This window comes from Vulpes lagopus, chromosome 7 (genome assembly GCF_018345385.1).
Source record: "Vulpes lagopus strain Blue_001 chromosome 7, ASM1834538v1, whole genome shotgun sequence".
In the NCBI taxonomy this organism is placed as follows: Eukaryota; Metazoa; Chordata; class Mammalia; order Carnivora; family Canidae; genus Vulpes; species Vulpes lagopus.
In genome coordinates, this window is record NC_054830.1 from 115705871 (window position 1) to 115732545 (window position 26675).

General features: G+C 37.6%; 1 protein-coding gene across 1 annotated transcript in view; it reads right to left on the bottom strand.

Moving 5' to 3' along the window:
• Positions 1-24330, bottom strand: part of CCDC192 (coiled-coil domain containing 192) — a 175914-nt gene extending 151584 nt beyond the window's left edge. Inside the window, exons 1-4 of the mRNA XM_041762489.1 lie at positions 24322-24330; positions 24158-24265; positions 1081-1212; positions 198-254 (exon numbers count right to left, since the gene is read on the bottom strand). Of these exons, the coding sequence (XP_041618423.1) occupies positions 198-254; positions 1081-1212; positions 24158-24265; positions 24322-24330 (306 nt within the window). The remainder of the gene's footprint in view (positions 1-197; positions 255-1080; positions 1213-24157; positions 24266-24321) is intronic.
• Between the last annotated feature and the right edge of the window lie 2345 nt (positions 24331-26675).

Below are 26675 nucleotides of genomic sequence, written 5' to 3' on the forward strand. Positions count from 1 at the left end.
TTTACCATCAGTATAAATCAGAATTCTACTGAGGGAAAGCAACATTGTAGAAACAGTAAAAATACTGAGTAAAAAAGAGCCTTGTGATTTGGTTTATAGTACAAAGACAATAGTAACAACTTCTGAAAAATTACTGTTCATTCCCAGGAAAACTGTGATATAAATTAAGGAATTAAAAAAAGGAGAAAAACACTCACATGGGCTGTAAGTTGCTCCTGGGAAGTTTTCAATTCAGCTTGTAATTTCTCAATATGCTGAAAAGGGAAAAGTTTAGAAACAAAGAGTATAACTCGTCCTTTTACATATTCAAAGTATTCCAGATATAAATAGATACCAGTTCTCAAAACCTGTGAATGGCAGCACTATTTTGGCTAGATGCTTTTGAAATTGTCATTGAGAAATCCTTGCTACTACTCCTATTTTTCTTCCAATTTATTGAAGAGCCCGAGAACAAAGGACACAAATATGTTAAGATTTAGAAAATTAGTTGGAAGATAATGTTTGCTTGATGTACTGAAGGGAATGCTAACCCTCCTTGTATATACATATATAGGATCAAATGGTTTTATAACTGCCTTTAGAATATGTGGATATGTTTTTGTGTGAACATATATATACCAAAGGCAGATACAAACACTTTTGAGTTGAACGAGAAAAAAAATTATATAAATGCCTAGAGATTCTGAGATTAATAACCTCTTGTAATTGATTAAAGCATATGACAAATTTTCTGCTCCCTTCTTTTACTACACAGAAATAAACTATTCCTTGATTGAGTTCAATCTTAAAAACAAAGAAACATCTGGATAGTTAATGCCACTTACTAATTAAGTAGAATATTTAGCTAATATGGTTCAAAAGGATACATATCAAACAAACTTTTAAAAAATCACAAAATGAATTTTTGTATGTGAATATTCATCAGGGAATTCAATTATATTTAGCAAACACAAATATTATTTGCCATCTTGAACTTAAATATGAACTCCCAACCCAGCCAGAAAGAACTGCAGTATTGTCAATTCATATAAATTTAGATAGCCTTTTAAGATAAAGATTATTTTTTCTTCTACAACATACCTGGTCTTTTGCAAGAACTATTTTTTGGTATGGTTCCCCACTGTCTTCCTTCTGGTCCAGAGTCTGCAGTTTTCCCTCCAGCCAGGAAACTTGCTCAAGCAGTTTTGATTTTGTTTCTTCAGAGGCTGCAAGCTAAAGACATTTCTTGTAAGGGCATACAAATTTTAAAACTCCTTTTAAAGGTTTAATTAATAAATATATTGCCTACCACTGGTATCTATTAAACATGAAAATATCTTCTGGAATATCCCTCATAGCTGACAAAGATTAGTGTAGAGAGATAAGGAAATAAGGTTGATTTTATTTTTTTAATAAAGATCTTTCTGGGCAAGAGATGAAACTACATAGTTACAACAGGCAGAGCGATTTTTAGTGCAACAAGCCCAACACCCATCTTTCTTATGTTTTAAGATTGTACTTTATTTGTGCAGCTGAAATCTGAATTGCAGTTTATAAATTGTTCTTGAAACTTAACTTTTGGGGGACTACAGCTCTTTCCTATAGAGTAGAAATTCTGAGTCCTCTGAATGTTCACCATATAAGCAGCTAAAGGGAAATGCAGGAATTTCAAGTTAAAGTCTGATCCAAGGCACATCTGCCAAACCATGACCAGAAAATGTCTACAGATGACAGTCTTTGTTTTACTGTTTGTGGATTGCTCTTGAGCAAAGGGTAGTTTGATAATGCCTCGTTCCTTAACTCCCTTGGAGAGCCTCTGGACTAGCATTTCCTTTCATTCAGACAGTTTATTGTGCATTTTCTCTATAGCTCAGCAACAATTCTAAAAGAGTCTCTGGAAAGGGACACACACCTTGTATTCATTCCAGTTCCCAGTGTGTCCTTGGAGGCATGAATTATCTTTAAGTATCTCTTTCATTTTATTCCAAGTATTGTTGTGAAGCATACTGTCTCATCTTGAAAAGTACAGCAAGTTTTTAAGGACAATTTACCAAATGGGAAAGCATGAAGAGGTTGGTCTCCACGGAAATAAGTTGGGCACAGCATATATAGGCTGGCATCGATCCAAATCCACTCATCCTCACACTCATTCACTTAACAATTAGTTGTTTACTTGGCACTCTCCACAGCCATTGTGTTATGCACTGGAGATTACAAAAGCACAATGTGGAGGGCCAGAGGGGACAAATATGTCATGAACTGTTGGCTACAGCTTTCAGCTGTGACACAGGACACCTGTAGTGCTCCTGTTGGATGGTGATGCATTTAACTCTTGAGTACATAGTAGTTTAGAGATGTAGCCTGGTTTTTGTAGGCACTCTTCTAGTTTATTCCACAGTATAGTATAATGGCTAAAAACACAGACTCTTGAGTCAGACCCTACGGGTAAACATCTCATTTTCCTCCTTACTATCTCTGGGATCTAGACAAATTTCTCAGTCCCTCTGGGCTTGATTTTCCAATCTGTAAATAGGAGTGGAGATGTAAAAAATAGTACTTACCTCACAGGTTTGTTTTGAGGATTACATGAGTTTATGCAAGAAAAATACTTAGAATAATGCTTGAAACATATCCTGTACTTAGTACCTATTATTTTTATACTTTCTTCTACCTACCTCCTCTAGGTTACAGTAAGTATTGATAGGGGTTTTATTCAAACATTTATTATTTATCAAATTATACAACAAAGTATCTGAAGACATCACAGAGGTTTTGAGCCAGTTACCCTAAACTCAAATTGTATTTGGTTCACTTACTTCCTGTGACCTCTCTAGTGTTCAGGGAAAAGGCCTCTCTAGATCTGGTATTTTTTCCTTTCAAATACAGTTTTTCTCAGACTGGCCTATTTTGTTCCCATATCCTACCTGACCTGTCACTCAGTCAGTCACCATTTAGTTGTATTTCTTTGAAATCTACCTTCTATTGTTTTCAGGCTTTTATTCATCCTTTCAAAAGATATTCACTTATTCACTCATTTGTTAAAAAAATATATCGAGTGCTTATCACATGTACAACTTTAGAGGTAACACATGAGAGTGGTATTGCTTATGTGCTCAAAAAACTCACACTTTACCCAGAAAGGCAGGCAATTTTAGAACTATTACATAATATGAAAGTATATAGGTGAATAACAATAATGACAATAATAATTCACTGGGTACTAATTACCTATCAAGCTCTCTGCAGAACCTTTTGTTTTCACTTTTATTTATCTCAATTCAGCTTCATACCCATTTTGCAGATGAGGGAATTCATTAATTTCAGCAAAGTTGCGTAACTTGCCCAAAGAGATAGCAAGTGAGTGTTGGAATCCAAGCTTTCAGCAGTGGACATTGAGTCTTATTCCCTAAACCTAAATTTGACCCCAGCTCCTAAAGTGAGGCCTGAGAATCATGAAAATCCCATCCTCTTTGCTGCTGATTGGTTCAGGAATCAAGGTTTAGGGGTGACTGGGTGGCTCAGTAGGTTAAGAGTTAGCCTTCGGCTCAGGTCATGATCCCAGAGTCCTAGGATTGAGCCCAGGATTAGGCTCCCTGTTCAGCGGGGAGTCTGCTTCTCTCTCTACCCCTCACCTTGCTCGTGCTCTCTCTATCACTTTCTCTCTCTCTCTCTCTCTCAAATAAATTTAAAAAGAGAAAAGGAATCAAGTCTAACCAAATTAGAGTCTGACTTTTCTTTTGCCACAGTTATTCTATGAGAAGAAATTATCTAATTTGGACCTTTCACACACCACAGGAGGAATTTTGATGATTTGGAGCATTCTGTCTCACCTACCAGATATGAATGCTACTGTAGTGATCCTATAAACATCCAGGAAACCAGTATATGATGAAGCAACAGTCTGAATGGAAGAGTGGACAACATTATTGAAATGTACTATCAAATAATCTTGAAGCATGTCCTACCTTAGACTCACACAGAGTAAGCTAATAAGTTTCCTTGTTTAGAAATTGAATTTTCCATTACTTGTCTACCATAAGCATTCAACTGATACACTGTCTGATTCCAAAGTCCCATGCTCTTGACCACAAATAATTAAAGTCTATGGAACAACACCAGTCATTAACACTTATTTGGTAGCTATACCATACCATGCTTTCTGCTGGAAACTATCTATACTTACCTTAGTTCATTGCTCAAGACTCTATAAGGAGTTTTGTTTATATTTTTTGTTAATTATCACCATTGTAAAGAATGGGAAACTAGATGCTTTTACAGATGAATTGGCTTGCCCTTAACTAATAAGAAGACGTTGGATTTGAATTTACATTTGTCTGCCTCCAACTCTGCGTTCTATATTATATCCATACCCTAACTCTAAAGCTGCCTACAAAGATGAGGCCTGTGATTTTTTCCCCTGCTAACTGCATGATATTCAGCATTCTTTCTTAGCATGTTTAACTATTTACCTGAAATAAATTTATTTTCTTTTATTCTAAGATCTGAGAAGTCTGTCCTAACATCTTGCTTCTTTAAAAAAAAAAAAGATTTTATTTTATTCATAAGAAGCACAGAGAGAGGCAGAGACATAGAGGGAGATGTGGGACTCAATCCCAAGACCTCAGGATCATGCTCTGAGCCAAAGACAGATGCTCAACCACTGAGCCACCAGGCATCCCTCTTGCTTCTTTTTCTTATAAACATCAACACCATCTTTTTCTTTTCTTTCTATAAGGACCTCTATCTGAACACCCCTTTGAATCAGATATATTTACCTCGAGCTTAGCTTTATTCTAAGAAACCTTGGCTTGGAGTCAAGAGATCTATGTTTTAGTCTTAAACCTACAACTCACTGCCACTTGGACCTTGGCCCCATAATAGGATTTTACTTGCTACTTTGCTCTATTTTTATAGGATATTTCTCTAGCCATATGTGTTCAAATTAGATTGTAATTTCCCAGAAGGATGAGTGGAGGATTCTGTCAGAACTCACAAGACACAGTCAAATTGGCTGGGAACAATATTTGCTAAGATCATTCTATTTATTAAGTTTTAAACTTAATTCTCATATGTATATGTCATCACCTCACAATAGCAGGACAAAGGGATCTTATTTTTTCTTCCAAATATGGATAAATTGGGAGCAAGAACTAATAAATTTCTAGTTGTGTTCCATTTTATAATGAGGAAACTGTTTATCAGCATAAGACAATATTCTCTGAGCTCTCTTTGAAAATAAACCATCAGATAAGTCTGATAATCCAAAAGGATGGAAGAGAAAAGAGATGGGAGGAAAATTAAATAAAATAAAGTTACACATCAGAATTTTGTTTTGTTTTTAATTTAAGAACTGCCTGAAAGACTGTGCTCTATTGCTGAGTCACAAGATGTTAGTTGCTATTTTAAATTCACTCCATTATTTTGATGGAGGGTTTAGGACTTTTTAAAGTCTAATTTTCAATTCAGGAAGCTTTCAAGAATGCTGCCTAAATTCAAATTCAAGTTCAAATTGTGAGATAGAAAAAAAGGCATCAAAATAAGTAAGAGGAAATCCAAGGTAGCCATGCAAGATGTCATAACTGAATTTTAAAACTCTAAGGACCTTGGGCATTGCTTCTTTTTTCTTTCTTTTCTTTTTTTCATAATAACTACTTGGTTTTACAGAGTAATTGTTTTGGGGAGAATAAAAACAAGTTTAGTTCAATTAGTGTTAGTATCTTGCTTACAAAAAGAGAGTAGAAATATAGCTATTCTTTAAATGACCAATTTCCATGGGTCCTAATTAGCCACTTTTGCTGGAAGATAGATTCACATGATGTTGGAAGGCTAATGTTCTACTTCTGACTCTTTGACAGGCAAATACCTTTCTTTTATGCCTGTGATTTTAACAATTTGGAGGGAAGAAATGACTTAAAAAGTATAAATGATATTTGTCTTAAGAATTACATAAAACAAAGAGGCAACTTCCATATTATACCTTTGAGGCTGTGTAAATCCACTTGAAAGATCAACTTTCAATATTTATCCCAATGTTTAATAAAAGATCATTATAAAAGTACTGTAATATAGTTAAAAGTTAAAGAAAGGTAAATTTTATCCATTGTACAGTTTATTGATGGAATCAGTAAAGGGCACTAATATATTTTATAATTGTATTCAAGATAGCAGCTAAAGCAAAACAACCAAGACTTCACAGAAGATGGCAGAGTAGGAAGTTCCAGGAATAGGTCCTTCCACTTATATAACTATTGAGCTGGCAAGAACTATCAGAAGCAACCATTTCAGAACTCTGGGGTCTAGTAGAATACCTGCAGTATCTACTGGAAAGTACTGGATGAAGAAAGAGACTGGCATTCAGGGAAATCTCTGTCAAGTCATCTGGCTAACTACAGAAATAATGGAACAGGAGACTTTGGTGACCATGCGTGACAAGAAATATAATCTTTGGAAAATTAAATAAATATACAGCTGCAGTCCTCAACAAGCAACAACAGCAATTCTTTTATTGCTGTTGGAAAGTTCAGAGAAGAATCTGATTTTCAGAGTTATCACACAACAGTATTCAAAATGTCTAGTTCTCAGCAAAAAATTACCAAGCTTACAAAGTAAAGTACAGTGCATTTACCAAACACACACACACACACACACACACACACACACACACACACACATCTTGATTAAAACTGTACCTGAACAAACTCAGGCATTGTACTTCTGGACTTATTGGAAAAATACTTTAAATGGAGCTATGTTAAATATGCTCAGAGAGCTGAAAGAAACCATGGTGGGGGGAGTAAAGGGAATCAGAAGAATGACTTATAAGCAGATAGAAGACAGGAATAAAGTAATAGAAATTATAAAAAGAAACCAAGTAGAAATTCTGAAATTGAAAAGAAAAATAGTTAAAAATGAAAAATTCACTAGAACAATTTAAAAGCAGGCAGATGAAAGAATCAGCAAACTTGAAGAATCAGCAAACTAGATAGAGTAGCTGGTTTTCCAGTCTGAGGAGCAGAAAGAAAAAAGAATAAAGAGAAATGAACATACCTAAGGAACCTATGAGACACTACAAGTCATACTAACATACACATTATAAAAGCAAATAACTGAAAAAGATACAAAAATACCAAAGTAATCAAAATGATATACTGGGAAAAATCAAACACAAAAGGCTGTAGCATTGGAAGAATTGAGGAACAAAACGATGTAAGATATATAGAAAACAAATAGCAAAATGGGAGAAGTACATATTTCATCCTCAGTACTTTAAAATCAATGGTTTAGGGGTTCCTGGGTGGCTCAGTTGGTGAGCTTCCTACTCTTGATTTTGGCTCATTTCATAATCTTGATTCCTGATCTTGAGCCCCAAGTCAGGCTCTGTGCTCAGCATGGAGTTTGCTTGCCCCTCTCTCCCTATACTCTTCCTCCCACTCTCTCTCTCTAAAATAAATACAGTCTTTTAAAAAAATAAATAAAAATAAGTGGTTTAGACTTACCAATTAAAAGACAGACTTGTCGAACGGATAAAAAATATGATCCAACTATAAGCTGCTTATAAGAGACTGACTTCAGACTTAAAGAAACAAATAGGTGGAAAGTGAAAAGATGAAATAAGATATTCCATGTAAATAATAACCAGAAGAGAGTTAGAGTGACAGACAAAATAGATGCTAAGTCAAAATTAGTACCAAATATGAGGAAGGGTATTACATATTGATAAAAGTGTCAATTCATCAAAATTATAAACATACATGTACCAAACAAAAGAACCCCATTCACACAAATATATGAAAAAACGACAAAATTTAAGGGCAAAATTAGTGGCAATAAAAGTAATAGAGTAGTTAGGGAACTCAATACCCCACTCTTAATAATGGATAGAACATCTAGACAGAAGATCAGTAAGGAAATGGACTTGAACAACACTTCAAACTAAGTAAACCTAACAGACATATAGGGTAGTTCAGCCAACATCAGCAGAATACTCCTTCTGCCCAATTGCACAAGGAACATTCTCCAGGATAGACCACATGTTAGACCATCTGTTTAAAGTATCAAAATGATTAAAAAAAAAAAAACTACCTTCTCCAAAAAGAATGGAATGAAGCTAGAAATCAATAACAAAAGGAAAACTGGAAACCTTGAAGATGAACAGAAATAAAACAACACATTCTTAAAAGAATAAATGACTCAGAGAAGAAATCACAAGAGAAATTAGAAAGTCCTTAGAGACAAATGAAAAGAAGAACACAACATACCAAAACTTAGGGGATGCACCAAAAGCAGTACCAAAGGGAAATTTATAGTTGAAAACACCTCCATTTAGAAGAAATGTCAAATCAACAATTTAACTAAACACCTTGAAGAAAAAGAACAGTCTAAACCCAAAGCCAATAGAAAGAATAATAAAGACTAAGCAGAGATCAACAAAATAGAGAATTGAAAAACAATAGAATTTGTGAAACCAAAAGTTGTTTCTTGAAAATAATCCACAAAGTTGACAAATCTTTAGCTTTACTGACTTTTTTTTAAAAAGAGAGAAAAGGCAAAAATAACTGAAAAGTAAAAGTGGAGACATTTCTATCAACCTTCTAGAAATTAAAAAGATTAAGAAAAAATGCTAGGAACAGTGGGATGCCACCAAATTAGATTATCCAGGTGAAATGGAAACATTCTTAGAAATACACAAATTATCAAAACTGAGTTAAGGAAGAGTAAGAAAACTCAACTGATGTACAGGAGAGTGAATCAGTCTAACAAACATAAGGAAGAGCTTACTGAGAAAATGCAGTAATAAATATAGCTTATTGTGCAACCACAGTTTAACTGTAGACTTTTCACCCAGGGTGTATTTCTTTGCAATTTTTCAAGATATCATACATTTCACTTCCTTCACTGACGTGTGACTTTATAAATCTACTTTTGTAATTTTGGTTAATAACGGTAAGAATAAAACCATATGATGATTGTCCTTCTCTGATTGACTTATTTCACTCAGGATAATACCCTTCAGTTCCATCCACATCGAAGCCAACAGTGGGTATTTGTCTCTTCTAATGGCTGAGTAATCATCATATGGTTTCACTCATACAGGAAATATAAGAAATAGTGAAAGGAATTATAAGGGAAAGGAACAGAAATGAGTGGGAAAAATTAGAGAAGAAGACAAACCATGAGAGACTCCTAACTCTGGGAAACAAACAAAGGATTGCAGAAGGGGAGGTGGGTGGGAGGATGGGGTAACTGGGGGATGGGCAATGAAGAGGGCACTTGATGGGATGAGCACTGGGTGTTATACTATATGTTGGCAAATTGAATTTAAATTTTTAAAAATGTTAAATTAATAAATAGAAAAAAAATAACTGTAAGACTAAAATTGGAAATGTTTCCTGATTCCAAAAGAAAAAAGACAGATAAAGAAGGAAGTTCAAGAGCATTGCACTAGTCAATGCAATTCAAAACTACAATGAAATTCCACTTCACGGCCACCATGATGGCTACAATTTAAAAAAATGAAAAATAAAAAGTGTTGGTGAAAATATGGAGAAATAGGAACCTGTACATTGCTATTAGGAGTGCAAAATAGTGCAGCTGTTACGGGAAACAGTTTGGTGGTTCATCAAAAAGTTAAAATTACCATATGACTTAACAATTCCACTCCTCAGTATGCACCCAAAAGAAATGAAAGCATCTATCCACCCAGAAACTTGTATATAAATTCTCATAGCAACATTTTTCATAATAGCTTAAAAATGGAAGCCAAACGTCCCTCAACAGATGAATGAATAAAGGAATTGCATCGTATACATATAATGAATATTATTCAACCTTAAAAGGAATGAAGTACTGATATTTGCTATAACTTGGATGAACTACAAAAACATCAGGCTAAGTGAAAGAAGCCAGACACAAAAAGGCCACATATTGTATGGTTCTCTTCATACAAAATATCCAGAATAGTAAACCCAAATAGGCAAATTTGTGGTTGTCAGAGTAGTATGAAGAGGTTGTGAGGTGCTAAGTGTTCTGGGGTAAAGAAAAAGTGTTGAAACTTGAGAGAAATGGTAGTTGCATAACACTGTGAATCCCTTCAGTGATGCTGAATTGCATCCTTCAAAATGGTTAATTGTATGTGATATGAATTTCATCTCTATAAAAGTACAATAACTTTCTAGTTAGCTCTCAGTGGTCATGAGAATTATTAGCATTACATCATTTCATGGACTGCTATTAGAAAAAATAACAAAATTGGATTGACTACTTTCATTTCATTTTATTTTTAAAAAGATTTTATTTATTTTATTCATGAGAGACACAGACAGAGAGGCAGAGACATAGGCAGAGGGAGAAGTAGGCCCCTTGCCAGGAGCCTGATGTGGGATTTGATCTCAGGACCCCAGGATCATGCCCTGAGCCAAAGGCAGATGCTCAACCACTAAGCCACCCAGGTGCCCTGACTGCTTCCATTTTAAATTAATGAACACAAATCTCAGTGTTGAATCTCACTGTCCTGAAAGCAAATTATCATTATATTTTTCTCTTTGTAAACTGCCTTTCCTCTTTTCTCAGATAATATTTTCTCTATTCTTTTCTCAAACGTCATTTTTTTCCTTTTTTCTCTTCAGAATTCTAATCCCACCCTTCACCCCAAATGACCACCTCATCAATAATTTACTGAAAAAATAGAAGCTGCCAGATGGCTACTCCCTCACCTTCCCACTGGCCAGTGTTTGAACCTTACTGCAGCAGAGACTGCTAATTCATTTCCCAACAGTTGTTTACCTATTTATCCCTTGCTACCAGGCACCCAATTTGGATTAGCTAGCAGCCATGTGTTTAGGGGAGCTTGGCCTTGTCTAGTCCTTGGGAATGAATCACAATTAAACTAAGCCAGCCATGTTGGTCTCATTCCCAGGTATAAAGGATTATTTTAAGCATGGGCCTGCAATCCAGGAGAGGCCCCTGGAGCCCCAGGAAAAGGATTTAACTAGATTTTTTTTTTTTAAGACACACAGGAGGAAGTACATCTCTTTTTCTCAGTATCTTTTGACTGAATATAATTCTTAAAATTGCTGCAGATACCTTATAAATATCACACAGAGGTGGAAGAGCAAAGGATGGGTAATACCTGTGTTCTTGGTGACATTCTTGAGCCACTGAATTAACCAACCTTAGAACCGCTCCACCTTAAAACTTATTGTTCCATGCTGGCCTTATTACATTACTTTATTTGGATTCCTGTTACTTAGAGGTGAAGGCATTCTTTATTAGACAAATGGAGAAGATATTCTTCTACCAAAGCCCAGCCCTTCCAGTAGTCTTTGAAGCACCTCTCCTTGATCACAAAGCCTTCACCCCTATCATTTCTGCACACACCCTCCATCCATTGCTGCATTATCTATCTCCCCACTTCTGGTTGATCCTATTTCATATATAAACATGTTAATAGTAGTTCCCATGAACAAAAGAGAGCCATTGACAGCCCCAAATAATGACTTTTCTTAAAATAATTGCCTACCTACACTGTTGTCACTTTCTTAGAATATTCCCACTCTTTTTTTTAAAAAGAAAAAAAATATTGGCTTGTATAATTGGGGAGACAGAAGTAGATTTTTGTTTTACTCACAGCTAGATCTGCAAACTCAGAAGTCATATTCTATCTCTTTTTACTTCTGTATCTTGGTGCTGCTTCTATGTGTTGGCCTAATCATTTCCTGGTACAGACAAGCTTCTTCACACAGTGGGAAAAAATGTTACCTATAGCCTGCCAGGTTCATGACCTCAAAAGTAAGACAATTTGTCCTCTGGTAACAAATTGAAAAAGGACTCTATTTGGCCCATCTTAGTTCATATGAGTTTTCCGAGAGTAGTCTTTATGGTCAGGAAAATAATATATCATAAGTGACTAGAAAAAAATTTTTTACTAAAACCTAGGTCATGTGCCAAATGATCATTCCCTTGACTATGATTAACAACCACAGAATGATTATAAGATTGGAGCCAGGAAAAACATTTCTCCAGAAAAGGTAGACACAAAAACAGAGGCCAGTTAAAGTTCATCCTCTGGGTGCTAAACACAATAATACCACAGTCAATAAGTATATGCATTTCCCACAATGCTCTGGCATAATATGATGCATCTATTCTACATGAATCCAAAAATGTACTCACCCCTCCCCCAAAAGGAGATAACCTAAAGTCATATCAAGTTCCTATACCTAGCTCTGCATTTAGATCTCCAAATTATGTGTATTCCACCCTGAATCACATGCAGATGAGACTCATCATGGTACAGTGTCTAAGGATTAAATAAAAAATATACGCTCCCTAAAGCCAGGACAATCATAAAATACTCCCCCTTTAAAAAAAAAATGGAAAAGGGGAAACAACATACAGTTGTCACTAGCTATTGCAAATACCACACTGTACTGGCTAGTGATAGCAAAGTCGATCCTGACTGCAGTGAGTGAACATTTCTGATGTGTTTGAGGCTGCTTCGGACCTCTAGGAAACTTCTTTTCCCTTTTCTTCCATGGCCTCTGTAAAAAAAAAAAAAAAGGCTAGAGGGTATTTTTTTGGTGGAGGGTGTGTACCAGGGTAAATTTCAGGTATGTCACTAATTCCTCTTTTTGTCAGAACCATTTTAGTTATGTTACAGAAACCCAGTGCAAACTTGGCTTAAAGAGAGAATTAACTTTTTTTAACTAAGAAGTAGAGGCACCCCTATGTCCTAGTCTTAAATTAGATTCTCAGAATTCTCTCACTTTACAGTCCTTGGTGTCCTCTCTCTCTCTCTCTTTCACACACACACACACACATTACAGGAAAAAAATTTCCCAGGAGCTGGGAAGAGGACTTCCCTGAATTATATTTCTCTCCTAATCTCTCTTCAATTGCCTTTTGCCCTCCACTAATCTACCAACGCTGAGCTTATCAAGGTTGCCTATGATCCTCATTTTACCAAACATAGTGAACAATTTTCTAGTCATCTCATTCAACCTCCCAGTAAAATAGACATCTGAATACTCCATGCCTCTTCAAACACTTTTTCATATGCTTCTCTGGATTTCTTCTGGATTCTAAGTTTCCTTAGCTATTTTTTCTTTTCCTTTCAATTTCTAAATATTGAAACCTAAGAGTTTGGTCTTGGGCCCAAATTCTCTCCCTTGTCTATACTCATTCTCTAGCTGATCTCATTAGGTGCCATAATTTAAACATGTGGGTTGCTCACATTTTTGGGGGGTGACATATAACCACTTAGCTTCAGCTGATATATATGTATATCCAATAACCTACTTAATATTGTCACCTGAATGTATATGAGGCATTTGAAAATTAATGTACTCAAAATGAACTCTTCAACTTTTATGTGTTCCCCAGACTTCCTTCTCATAATAAATGGAATGACCTACAGTATGTATAAGCCACAAATATACTTAAAACTTCTCTTTCTCTCATCATCCACCCCGTCCATCACCAAGTACAATTATGAAAATCACCCCATTAATGTGAATTTTCATATTTATCTCTTCTCATTGTCTTTTCTCCTAGATCTTCTACACAACCCACACATATACACACAGCAAATAATACTGCAGGATAGGTTTCTAGTGTCATTCAGAAACAAACTGAATAAAGCTGTACTTGACAAACCTTGTGAAGCTTATACTACAGAGAAAAGAGTGATTTCATTTATAAACAAAGGCTTTCCTTGTGTAAAATGCTCTGTAAGCTGACTTAGACTAGCACTAAAAACTATGAAATATTTTGGCAATAAATAACAGAGGCACTTTAAAAACTACCTTTTCTACCTGTGGAATGGTCAAGAACCCTGATGTCTGAGGATACATTTAGTGCACAGAACTGGGTCTGTCTCATTTCAATTTTACAGCTAAAAACAAACAACACATTGCTCATCCTACCTCCATCCTAGACAAAACAGACTTTTACATTTATTACTATTTCTGCCTTTAAAAAGTTATTTTGAGTCATTTCTAGGTTCATGCACATCTTAAAATAGACCTCCAAAGGCCTATAATTTAGAAGCATAGTTAACCATGTATTAGTTTGCTAGGGTTGCTATAAAAGAGTACCATAAACTATGTGGCTTAAACATCATAAATGTATTATCTTACATTTCTGGAGACTGGAGGCCCCAGATCAAAAAGTTGGGAGGGTTAATTCCTTCTAAGTGGTGTGAAGAATGTCTCTTTTTAAAGATTTTATTTTTTTATTTGAGAGACAAAGAACAGAGAGTGGGAGAGAGCACAAGTAGGGGCAGGGGGCAAGGGGCAAGGGAGAGGGAGAAGCAGGCTCCTTGCTAAGCAGGGGGTCCAATATAGGGCTTGATCCCAGGACACTGGGATCATGACTGAGCCGAAGACAGCTGCCTAACCGACTGAGCCACCCAGGTGCCCCATGAAGAATCTCTTCTATATCTCTCTTCTGGCTTCTCATGATTTTACTTGCAGTCTTTGGCATTCTTTGCTTGTAGATACATCACCCCTGGTCTCTGTCTTTGTCTTCATGTGACTTTCTTCCTGTGTATCTGTGTCTAAATTTTTACTTCTTTAAAGGACACCAGCCATATTGGATTAGGGGCCCATCTTACTCTACTATGTCCTCATCTTAACAAATTATATCCACAACAACCCTGTTTCCAAATAAACTCATGTTCTGAGGTACTGGGAGTTAGAACTTCAACATTTGGATTTGGAAGGGACACAATGCAACCCACAACACACCCAAGTTTTGCAGGAAAGGAGACTCTGGGTAGTAAAGGAAAATTTAAGCTCTAAGTGAAAACAGAGAGAAATATTTGCCAAAATATCAATCGATAATTGAAATGTAAAGTTCCAGGCATAGAGATTCCTAAGAGTTCTTTAATCTCCAAAAAAGCTCTCTGGGTTTAATGAATAGATAAGAATATCAGAAAGAAATGAGACATGGTGAAAAGTGAGGCAATTAATCATTGACTTGGATATAAAGGTCAAATGTTTGGATGTAAAAATGAAAAAGCAGTAATAGCAAGTTCAGAGAAATTAAAGCCAACAACTAGTGGCCTAGGTCTCCCGCCTAGGATACAATACACCCAGTCCTTCCAAGTTCCAGCGCATTCTCAGAGCACTTTCATGCAACGGGGCATAGACTCCCCCTGCTGGTCAGACTCAGAGTTGACTCTGCTCCCTGGCTTGGGGGAAATGCTTTCTGCCATTCTTTTTGAGTTTCTCTCCAGGGTTTCCCTTTCTCCTCAAATCTTCTCAACATCTAACTAAATACAGGTCAGCTGGATTCTCATACCTGCTCTATGTTCAATCTTCTGTGTAAAATCTGAGAAACCTCTTCTTATTAAGGAATGATAGTGGAAAAGGCCAATAACATGTTAGTATTATTATACAAATAGTTTTGACTTTGAACATCCCCTGAAGAATACAAGGACTGCCCTGTTACTATAAAGCCATTTAATAATGGCAGGAGATTTGCATTTATAAAACTCCCAGTTTAAACATTAAACTGTTCCTGAGGCTAATAAATGAGATCTTCATACATAAAACACGTGGTCATCCAAAATTTTCCCCTTGAAGCCCTAGGGACTGAAAAACAAGGAGGAAAAAAAACTACTTCTAACACATGGATTAGGGTCTGATATATCAGAGGGCTACAGTATTCAAAAGACCTAAGTGAGGAAATCCAAATTATGAGGCTTTGGAAACAATCCAGAGCATATGTGGGGTAAATTGAGCCTCCATAGAGCCTTCCAAAGGAAATGGATCACCTTTAATACTTAATGATTCAAATATAAGATAATTGGGGTAACCACTGATCAAGTCACCTAAAAATTGGGATCTATCTTGAATACTACTTTCCCATTAATTAATCACTAAATCTAACTCTTAAATATTTCTTGTCTCTATTTCTCTTCAGAACTGATAGGCACTTATCATTTCCAAACCAGATTTTTACAGGAGCCTACCCACTGATGTGCCTGGCTTTGATCTCCTCACAGATATGGTCTTCTTAGTCCTCTCAGAATTTTCTTTTAAGATTTTTATTTACTTATTCATGAGAGACACAGAGCACGAGAGAGAGGCAGAGACACAGGCAGAGGGAGAAGCAGGCTCCATGCAGGGAGCCAGACATGGGACTCGATCCCGGGTCTGCTGAAGGCAGCACTAAATCGCTGAGCCACCTGGGCTGCCCTCAGAATTTTCTTAAGTGCAAATGTGAATATGCCCCATTTAATGGTTCCACAATGCCCATAGGTCAACTCAAATTGCTGTATTAGAAAGGGCATGAGCTTTGACATCAGAGACACAAGTGGATGGATTCAAACTCGATTTGAGACTCAGGGAAGTCACTGTCTGAACTTCTTCTGTGAGGCATATGGTATAGTAGGATAATTACAATTGGTGGGGAAGTGGGAAATGGATTATGAGAGTACCTAGGAAGGATATCTAACCCAAAACTGAAGGAAGAAGAAACACATTTTTTGAGGAAGCAGTATCTAATTGAATATCTGAAAACAGGAGTTGGTTGGGATATTGTGGATAATGGGAAAGAGGGCGAGGGGAAATAAAGGGAGCATTTTTAGGCAAAAGCAGAGTTAAAAGGATATATTAAATAAAACTTGACTCAGAAACAAAGATTTTTGTTTTTTCTTAAATGAAAGAGATAAGAGAGGATATGATACATACAAGGAATTGAAAGTGATGTAATAGTGAGATGCAAGGAGTAGGGGGTCTGACCACCAATGACTATAGCACCTGTTAAACAGTAAGATTTGACCCTGATGGTAAAAGATAACTAATTTAGGAGTTAAGCCAAGGAGAAATATGTGTTGTGGAATCTTCCCTTTGTCTGCAGTATTGAGGAGCCATTAAATAAGAACCATAATGAAAGCTTCTGCTGTTGGTGGCCTGAACAAGGGCAGTGGTGGGAGAGAGAGAGATTAAAGAAAACGGATTCAAGAACTCTTTGATAGGCATCATCCATAGTACTTAGCTATTGACTGTATGTGTGGCATGAGGAAAAGGAAAGAATCAAAGCAGCACAGATTTCTGATATGAGCCACAGGGTGGCTGGGGGAACCTGTCCCAGGGTTAGGTGATATGAGAGAAGAAACAGATCTGAAGGCATGAGTGAGTTGACTGAGAACTTTGATGGTGCTCTTTAGTAGACAGTTGAATATTCAGGTCTGGGTTCATGAAAAAGACCCAGACTAATGATGAAGAGGGCAGATTGTGTACCCTTAGGGCCGGTTACCAAGGAAGAATGTAGAGAAAGAGCAGATGAGAGGGCTGTAATCACACAACAGAACTTTCATCATTTGCAAGATGGGGATAAGATTCCCCAGGGCCTTCAGAAGAAATGCATGTGCTAACATACGTGGGAGGACCTAGCAAAATGCCTTACTCACGGTACAAGCTTAATAAGTATTTACAGAATGAATAAATGAATAATTGATAAAGCATATACCTAATTTCCTCATTTCCTTGCAGAAATTAAGGAAAGTGAATGTGGGTTTGCCATCTCTGAGAAACCTTTAAAGAAAATGTCCATGCAAAAAGACACCTGCTTTTATCAGCAGAGCCATGATTCATAAGGGACAAGGCATTCTGGCTTTTTCTTAGACAAGAAAGTCACATTTATTAGCGCCCAGTCAGCTATTTAAAACTGACCTCTGTTTGATCTTGACATTTACAAGCAAAAGGAAGTCTTTAGTTATGTAACAGGCCAGCAGTCCATGCATCCCGCCTGTAACAACAATAGCAACAGAAGCCCATTTGTCATTGTGCCTGACTCTATTCAAAACAACACATCTCTTCACCAGCTTGTCTTTTTTCCCTTACATTCTCTTAAGCTCCCAATTAATGCCCAACAATCTAATAAGGGGGTAAAAATTGACACCTGCTTAGGTAAGAGGAAGTGTGTGTGTGTGTTTCTGTGTGTGTGTGTGTACACACGTGCATGCAGAGGTGTTTAAAGAGGGCATTCTGGGGGATCCCTGGGTGGCTCAGCGGTTTCGCGCCTGCCTTTGGCCCAGCGTGCAATCCTGGAGACCCGGGATGGAATCCCACGTCGGGTTCCCGGTGCATGGAGCCTCTTTCTCCCTCTGCCTCTCTCTCTCTCTATGTCTATCATAAGTAAATAAATAAAAATAAATCTTTAAAAAAAAAAAGAGGGCATTCTGCTGTAAGATCAACCAGAACCAAAGTGTTAACATGAAGTTCCCAGTAGCTAGGTTTCATGGTGATAAGGAAGCCCATTCCAGGTCAAACAGACTGCTTGTGAATTTGATTTTATGGTATTAAAGCAGACTTCCAAAAAGATTGGAAAACAAAAACTCATTCACAGAAACTCATGATTTCAGATTGGCATATCAAGCATAATTTCTGAGCATTTGCAGAAATGAATACTCCTACCAAGGGCACATTACTTATTTCAAATAAACTTGACATCAAGGGATCTACTGTTGCATTTAAACAATGAAAAAAGAACCAGAACATTTTTGGGGAGCAATCTCAGTGTGTATCAAGTCACTTTTAGCCATCCATACACATATTTGGCATCTAAAAATTTGCTGAAGATCTTTATTTTTTCTATTCCCAAACTTAAAAAACAGATTAAATACTAAGAAGCAAATAATGGGAGTTTATATTAGAGCCTTAGGTATGTACAAAATGATAAATAATGTTGGATTCCCAGAGTCAAACATAGTCTTTCATCTTTGTACTTGAGTGCTTGCTTGTTATACTAAATGCTTAAGGTAAAAGATCAGTTAGAAGATTCATTCAATTTCCAGCTACTGCATAGGTAAGAATGGTCCACTGTGCTTCTCACAATAAGAAAGGATCTTGGTAAAGGACCCAAAAGACCAAATCCAAGTTCCTGCTCAAAAATTTACCTGGGGTTTCCAACCAGAAGTACCTGTTGAAAGTCACAGAGTTATTTATAGAGCATGGAACAGAATTGAGAGTCTACAGAATCATACATCTGTAAACAATTGAGTTTTGATGAGGCTGTCAAGACCATTCAGTGGAGAAAGAATCATCTCTTCAGCAAATGGCGCTGGGATAAGCCCATTGTGCTACATGTGCTACCTGGGGATAGCACAATGGGCTACAGTATGGTCAAGGGCTTGGATGAGCAAGGCAGAGATTGCTATTTGCCAACCTAATATCTCTTCTATCCTTCTTAGTAAAAGAATCTCCATACTCTTAGGGTGGAAATGTGCCCAGCTAAATATTCATATTTTCTAGCCTCCATGCAGTAGTCAGGGATATATAAGAATTTTTACACTGAGTTTTTGAGAAAAGGTCTTTAAAAGTTCTTCAAAGGGGCTGCATAGATGGCAGTTGTCCTTCCCTATTCTGCATGTGCTTTTCCCTTCTTCTTGCTGCTAGACATGTGAAAAGAATGGCTGCAGCAGGTGCATCTTGGATGTTGAAAGTGGAAGCCATGTTTGTGAATGCATGGAGAGACAGAGCCCTGGCTTTTGAGAGTTGTGAAGCAGCTACCACGCTGGTCCTGGGCTGCCTGTGTCCAGACTAACATTATATGACTGAAAAACAAATGTCTACTTTATGAGTAGTGTTTAGGCCACTCTTTGGAGGGGCTATTTGTTTTATGTACCCAAGACTGATCCTAGCTGATTCAATCCATGTGCTATTGGGGCACAGAGCAAGGATGAAGAGGACCTTTTGCCTGCAGATTTGGATTAGGGCTAGAGCCAAATTTCAATCTAGAGTGCAAACTTGTGAAAAATGTAAATTGTTGATCCCTACCCCAGATCTACTGACTCAGAAACCCTGGGGGTAAGGCTCAGCAATCAACAAGCTCTCTGGGTTCCTGTATAGAGATAAGTTTACGTTCAGTGGTGCTTGAGTGGGAAACTTCTTTTAAGTGGCTTTGGCTTATGACCACATGTTCCTAAGAATAGGGACTGTGACTTTAAAAATACTTAGGTTCTAATATCAACTTCACCATTTATTAATTTCATGACCTTGGGTAAATGACTTAATGTCTTTGAGTCTCATGTTCTTCATGTGGATCATCATAATAGTGCCCTTCCTGGCATTCTTGTGTGTCAGTTAAATGGAATGTCCACAAATCTAAGCCCATTACCTAGAAAACTGTAGATGCTTAATAAATATTAGTTTCTCCACTCACTGACTTTACAATGCATTATAGTGGTCTGGTACAAGGCATGCATTCATATGCGATTCAGGCTTTAGATACCCCACCACACCACATATCCATCATCCCCCTTTCACACTTTGTGTCCATTATTGCTTCTGTTATTATTTAAGATGGAGGTGAATGTTAGACAGGGAGATACCGGAGGAAAAAAAAAAGGGAAAGGAGTCTTCTTTGAATATAACATAACTGGTCAAGTTTGCTACAGAGTCAGAATACAAGAAGGCCCTGCTATTAGTTTTATTTTGGGCCTGCGGAAAGGTCCTTCTCATCAGATAAGGGAAAAATTATGCATAGCTGGCCCTTGAGCTATTACTAAGAAGTGAGAAAAAGGCTTTTTTCAAAAATTGGGAAATACTATCATGTGCTTCTCTATTGAAATTTCTCTGTATCCTGAGTATCACCAATAATTCTCTCCTTATGGAAACAAAAAGGGTAAAATTAATTTTATGCTGCAAAAGACCATAAAGGGGCTCTTTGTTGTGTCTTGTCTATGTCTCATTCCTACCTGGGGAAAACAATGATTCAAAAAAAAAAAAAAAGTCAAGTTTCTACCAGGCTTCTCACCTCCTAGCTCTTGCATCTAATCACAACATTCTTTTCCAACTAGTATCTGTGGCACCCCTCATATGTAACTAATATTTTGCTCACTATGATAGCCATAAGACACCTGAAGCTAATTCTGACAACATGGTTGTTACTGGATTCACCTCCTTGGTGAAGGGATGATCACAGTTCTCTCCTCCCCAGTTTGCCCATGAAACCCTGAAACAACCACATACCAGCACTACAGATTCAACTCCTGCTTGGAGCAAAATCAGAGAATGGGCAGAAAGAGAAGACCCAAAATATAAAGTGGAAAGGATGAACAAAGTGAAATTATTTGGGTCCCTTTATCACATAAATAGTTTGGAAAGAGTGAAAGAGAAAGTTGGACTCTTAAATAGCCAAGCTAGGACAAGGGACCTGGGATGGAAAGGGCGCTCTCCTGCTTGAAAGACTCTAACATTGTGAATGCTGAGGAAGTGCTATGTTACAACTTGAGTGTCTTTTAAATGCTTTGAGGGACACCAGCAAAAAAAAAAAAAAAAAAAAAAAAGAAGAGAGAGAGAGAGAGAGAGAAACTCCTTATACATACACACATACTAGCCCCTGACATCTGATACAGAGAACCACATGTTTTGTCATGACTACTAAAAGTGGAGATGAATGAACCTTTGTTGAGAAACTACTAAAAGCCTGATATACTTATGTAAACTTCACAACTGCCTAAGAAACCAGTATGTTTACCTCCTTTTAGTTTTTTTAAAGATTTATTTATCTATCTGAGGTGAGGAGGGACAGAGGGAAATAGAATCTCAAGCAGACTCGCTGCTGAGCGCCGAGCTCTAGGTCACAGAGCTCCATCTCATGAAGCTAAGATCATGACCTGAGCTGAAATCAAGACTCAGACACTTACCAACTGAGGTATCCAGGTGTCCCTACCCCACATTTAGATAAGACAGCTGCCTGAGACTCAGAGAGATGATGTGAATTGCCCAAGGTCATGAAGCTAGCAGGTAGTGTAACCTGAGCTCTCCTGAGTCTCCTGCTAGGAGCTGGGAATCAGAAGCTGCAATTGAATGGGGAGACATGGGCCAAAATTATGGCCAGGGGAAGTGTCTCAGGAACTGCCCTGCCGATTCCCTCTGCACTGGCGGACCTCTGGATCTGTGCTCCATTATGAAACTGGGTTTTCCTGACACTTTCTAGTGCAAAAAGTATTGGGATCCCAGGACAAAAGCTGTGGGATCTATTTGTGTGTGGTCACAGACTACAGGCCACCGAAGTCCCTTTCTTTGTCCCTCTCGTCTGTACTGCTGATAGAAGCCAGCACTCATGCAAAAACTGTTTATGATTTTCTCCAGTAACCTTTTTACTCTTCTTTCTCTCTGCTCCCCTAACATTTTGCTTTGTTTTTGTTTGTTTTTTTTAAGATTTTATTTATTCATGAGAGACACAGAGAGAGGCAGAGACAGGGGCAGAGGGAGAAGCAGACTCCCTGTGGGGAGCCCAATGTGGGACTCAATCCCGGGACCCCAGGATCATGCCCTAAGCCAAAGGCAGACAGATGCTCAACCACTGAGTCACCCAGGTGCCCCTGCCTTTTTTCTACCTGTCTCTCCTGGTGCTTTATCTACTACCTAATTTCCAGGCATTTACTCCCACTGATTTCCACCCAAATTACTCCCACTGATTTACTCCACTGATTTCCTACTGGAAATGCAATCTAGTTTTTTCTTTAGCAAAACTTGCTAATGATGAGTTATTTACTGTATTACCCTAGAACAAGAGTTTGATTCTCATGGCCCTTTCTCACTCTGGCCAACTGAGTGGCTGCAAAATTCCTAAAGCTATAACTAGCTCAGGTTATAAATCTTAATAGCAAATTATCCTGATCTCATACTGCTTTTATTTTTATGATAGACACATGATTGCCCAGAAATAAATAAAAACTGCTAGAGGGAAACTAACAAAAAATTCTGTTTACTGTGTGATGTCACATAGGAAGTGGACACAATCTTATTTCCTCACTATTTGTAGGTTTCTTCTTCATCATGAGCCAACAGAGAACTTGCTGGACCTTGCTGATGTTAGAAATGTTCAGTGCAAGTAAATTGAAGCAAAGAACCAACAGATGCTTAGTATATATAAAATCTTAGGCATCTATACTTCCCATTCTAAGTTAATTCTATGTTCTAGTCTAAGGCAAAGCCAGGAGGTAACAATTTGGCTAACAGTGAAATTTACTCTTTTCTTAAAGGTGGGATCCATTGGGCAACAATACCATGAGCTTCCACTTCTTGGTTCCATTCCAAATCTTTGTCCTCTCCTCTGCTTCCCCAACCTGTTTCTAGCCCACCAGGCCAACCTACCTGGTCAATACTTGGCCATAGGGCTGACAAAATGATTTGGATTACCAGGGAAAGCCAGCTAGCATTTCCCACATCCTTGTGACAAGTCCTGTATTAATGATACTTAAAAGAAGCATTAACATGTATACATGTAGACAAGCAGAAATATTCCTACACACACACACACACACACACACACACAGACATCACTGTCTTGAATATTAGTGACAATTTCTCTTTTTGCAATCATGTAGTGGCATAGCCTGGTAAGGAACACAGTGGCACCCAGTGGACAAATGTTTGATTGTTTGACTCAGGTGTTCCATTCTGAAATGTTCTCATATCTTAGCCTTAAGGAAGGTCAGTTGCTCCCCTTGTCTTTGCCTATTCTTCTGTCATCACATTATAAAAATATCTACTGAATTTAAAAATAGAGGGGAGGGAACCATTCTTACACTTTTTATCTTTTCCAGAATAAGACTAAACCCCCAGCTTAAAGATGGCTTGCATAACTCATGGGCTAGAGTGGATGAAAATCAAAATATAAATGTAAAAGGAGTTTTAAAGGCTGGAAAGGCCCATCAAGATTAAGGTAATTATTGTTACAGCTAAAATTAATAAAGTGCTCTGTGTGTGTGTGTGTGTGTGTGTGTGTGTGATTAGATAAACAAGTCAAAGCACAGATTATTTGTTTGCTTGTTTATTTACCTAGAGTAGAATTGACATAAAATGTTATATGAGTTTCAGGTGTACAACATAGTTATTCAGCATCTCTATGCCTTATGCTGTGCTCACCACAAGTGTAGCTATCGTCTGTCACCATACAGTTACAATATCACTGACTTTATTTCTTATGCTGTGCCTGTTACTCCCATGACTTATTCTTTCTGAAACTGGAAGCCTCTGCCTCCCACTCCACTTTACCCCTTCTGCCCGTCCTCTGACACCCCTTTCCCCTGGGACCCATCAGTTTGCTCTCTCTATTCATACATCTGTTTCTAGTTTTTATAAAACATGTATTTAGATTTACACTTGTTCTACGGCAGACTTGAAGAACACAGATTTCCAGTCTGAATGACAGGTCTTACCTGTTCAGAGAAGGACTTAGCCTTTTCTTCTGCTTCCTTCAGGCAAATCTCCAAGGCCTCAAATTGTGCCAAAGTAAATGCCATCTGTCCAGTTTCCAGGGACTCTTTCTTTAAAACAATAATCAAGTATTACTTTTTGATATTGATTAACTTCCTGAATATACCTTAAGCATCTTTCTGGACAAAGATAGGGTTAATAAACTCAACAAAATCATATCCTTTTCTTCAACACAGTAATAAAACAGTGAAATGTTACCAAAACAATGGTTTTACTTAACAGTTTAACATCTAAATGGGAGGGTAAAAAAATGCATATTAAATTACGACAATGAACAGCTTTAGAAAGTTAAACTAAAATTACCCACACTGGAATTTGGTTCATCTGTAGCTTTTTATTCCTGATACAAACAGAACTTTCCTTCCAGAGGCTAAGACCAGGACCTCACATTCCTGGTAAGAGATGTCACCTAGAATACCTCTATTTTTAGTATTCACCTATCCTCAGGAACAGAACCATGTACACTCAGAGAAGCTCATTTCCTCCGATTGCAGCTTTCTTATCACAAGTTTCATTAAAGCAAAGAAACCACAGGGCTTAGAATCAGATCATTCTTGCCCAGAATGTGGTTAAGATTATTGGAATCAGCAGATGTGTAGACACTTCCTCTCCAAGTGGTTCTGAAGTTGCTCTTTTTCATCTACAAGCAGTAGAGTGTGCAATATTGGTATGGAAAGATCACTTGCAGGCTCTGGTGAGACTACAGCATTCATTTCCTGACTACTTGGGCTATCCTGATAATCATTACACAGCAATATGAAAACTTGAAAAGGGAGACCTCATGTGCTGGGATTATGATCTTCCTACAGTCTGCTTGGGTGTGTCCTATTCTCTTGTCAATGCTCAGGCTCCTATAGCTGCTTCCAATGAACCTCAGTAGTTGAGGATCTGCCTTGGGCTCAGGGCATGATCCTTGTTTTTTCCTTCCATCAGAAGGAAAAACTGTGTTTATTCTTTTCTTTTCCTTTCTTATTTTCTTTTTATTTTTCTCTTTCTTCCTTCCTTTCTTTCTTTCTTTCTTTCTTTCTTTCTTTCTTTCTTTCTTTCTTTCTTTCTTTCTTTTCTTTCTTAGTTATTTTTTGACTGCTGCTTTGTTTTCTTCCTTTGGTTTAGGAGCCCACCAATTTTATACATGTGTGGATTTCCTAATGATACAAGAGAGCCATCTGGTGGTAAATGGAACCAGCCATAAAGATAAAGCATTCATTCAGGTCCTATCATTGTTTGTACAGTACACTGAACCCTAGGGTCCTCCCATGGGCCTCTGACATCAATGAAATTCTGTGGGATGCAGGGCAAAGAAACGGTGCTAGGTTCCCAAACAGCCTGGCTCCTAGATCACACAAGGCTGCCTAATGCCCCACACCCCAACTCCCTTGCACCAATCAGACTTTGAGGGATGAACATCTTGGGCTAGAACAATGATATTTGGAATGAATCAATGATCCTCAGAAATCCATAATGATTCCAATACATTTCAAAAGTCAGTCCAAAAAAAAATCCCAAAAATGAGCTTGAAAACAAAACTCTTGTGTATTTACACCTCTGGATAATTCATGCTGCAAAACATTTTATCCAGAAATGGAAAATTTCAAGAGGCCACATTATTCCAAAAAGATTGGGAATTCTAGTTCTAATTGCTATTTCCAGGGAGAAACTTCTTATCTAATGTTTGATCTCAAGAAGAAGTTTCTTAAATTTTTTGTGAGTGGATCTCGCAAGATCAATTAATCTGTTTCTCTAGACCTTTCTCTCCAAATATCCCAAATTTTCCTAGCCAAGAAGGACAATTGTTTCTAGTAAGAAAGAGGCATTGTAAGTCAAAGCCAAATGAAACAGACCTGACTGAAGAGTGTTATTAGATTCCATGGGAACAGGCCTGTCTCAGTAGTTGAGGATCTGCCTTGGGCTCAGGGCATGATCCTGGGTCCTGGGATCGAGTCCCACATCAGGGTCCCCACAGGGAGCCTGCTTCTCCCTCTGCCTATGACTCTGCATCTCTCTTTCTGGTCTCTCATGAATAAATAAATAAAATTTAGAAAAAATTCCACGGGACTTTTCATACAGGTAGATTTAAGAAATTGCCATGTGTTGTACAACAGGGAAAGTCCTGAGCAAACTGAAGAATATAGTCTATCTTAGGCACCTTTGCTCCAGCTCCAAGCTATCACTCTCCACTCTGACTTGCTTTCCTGTTCTCCCACCCCTTTAAGGGAAATAGCCATAAATGTTATCTACACAGAGGTAAAAATGGCTTATATACAGGTGAGCACTCTTTAATAGGAGGCCACCCCCACTTACCAAAGGAATAAAAATTAAATCAAGAATAATTTCAGAAATGAGTACATGCATGGGGTCAGAAGTTTTAGAGGTAGGGGTGTTGTTTCTAGGACCCTAAAGAAATTAGGTATAGTTAGTCATCATCCTAGTTTTGGAGAATGAGAAAGCAGAAGAGCAGAA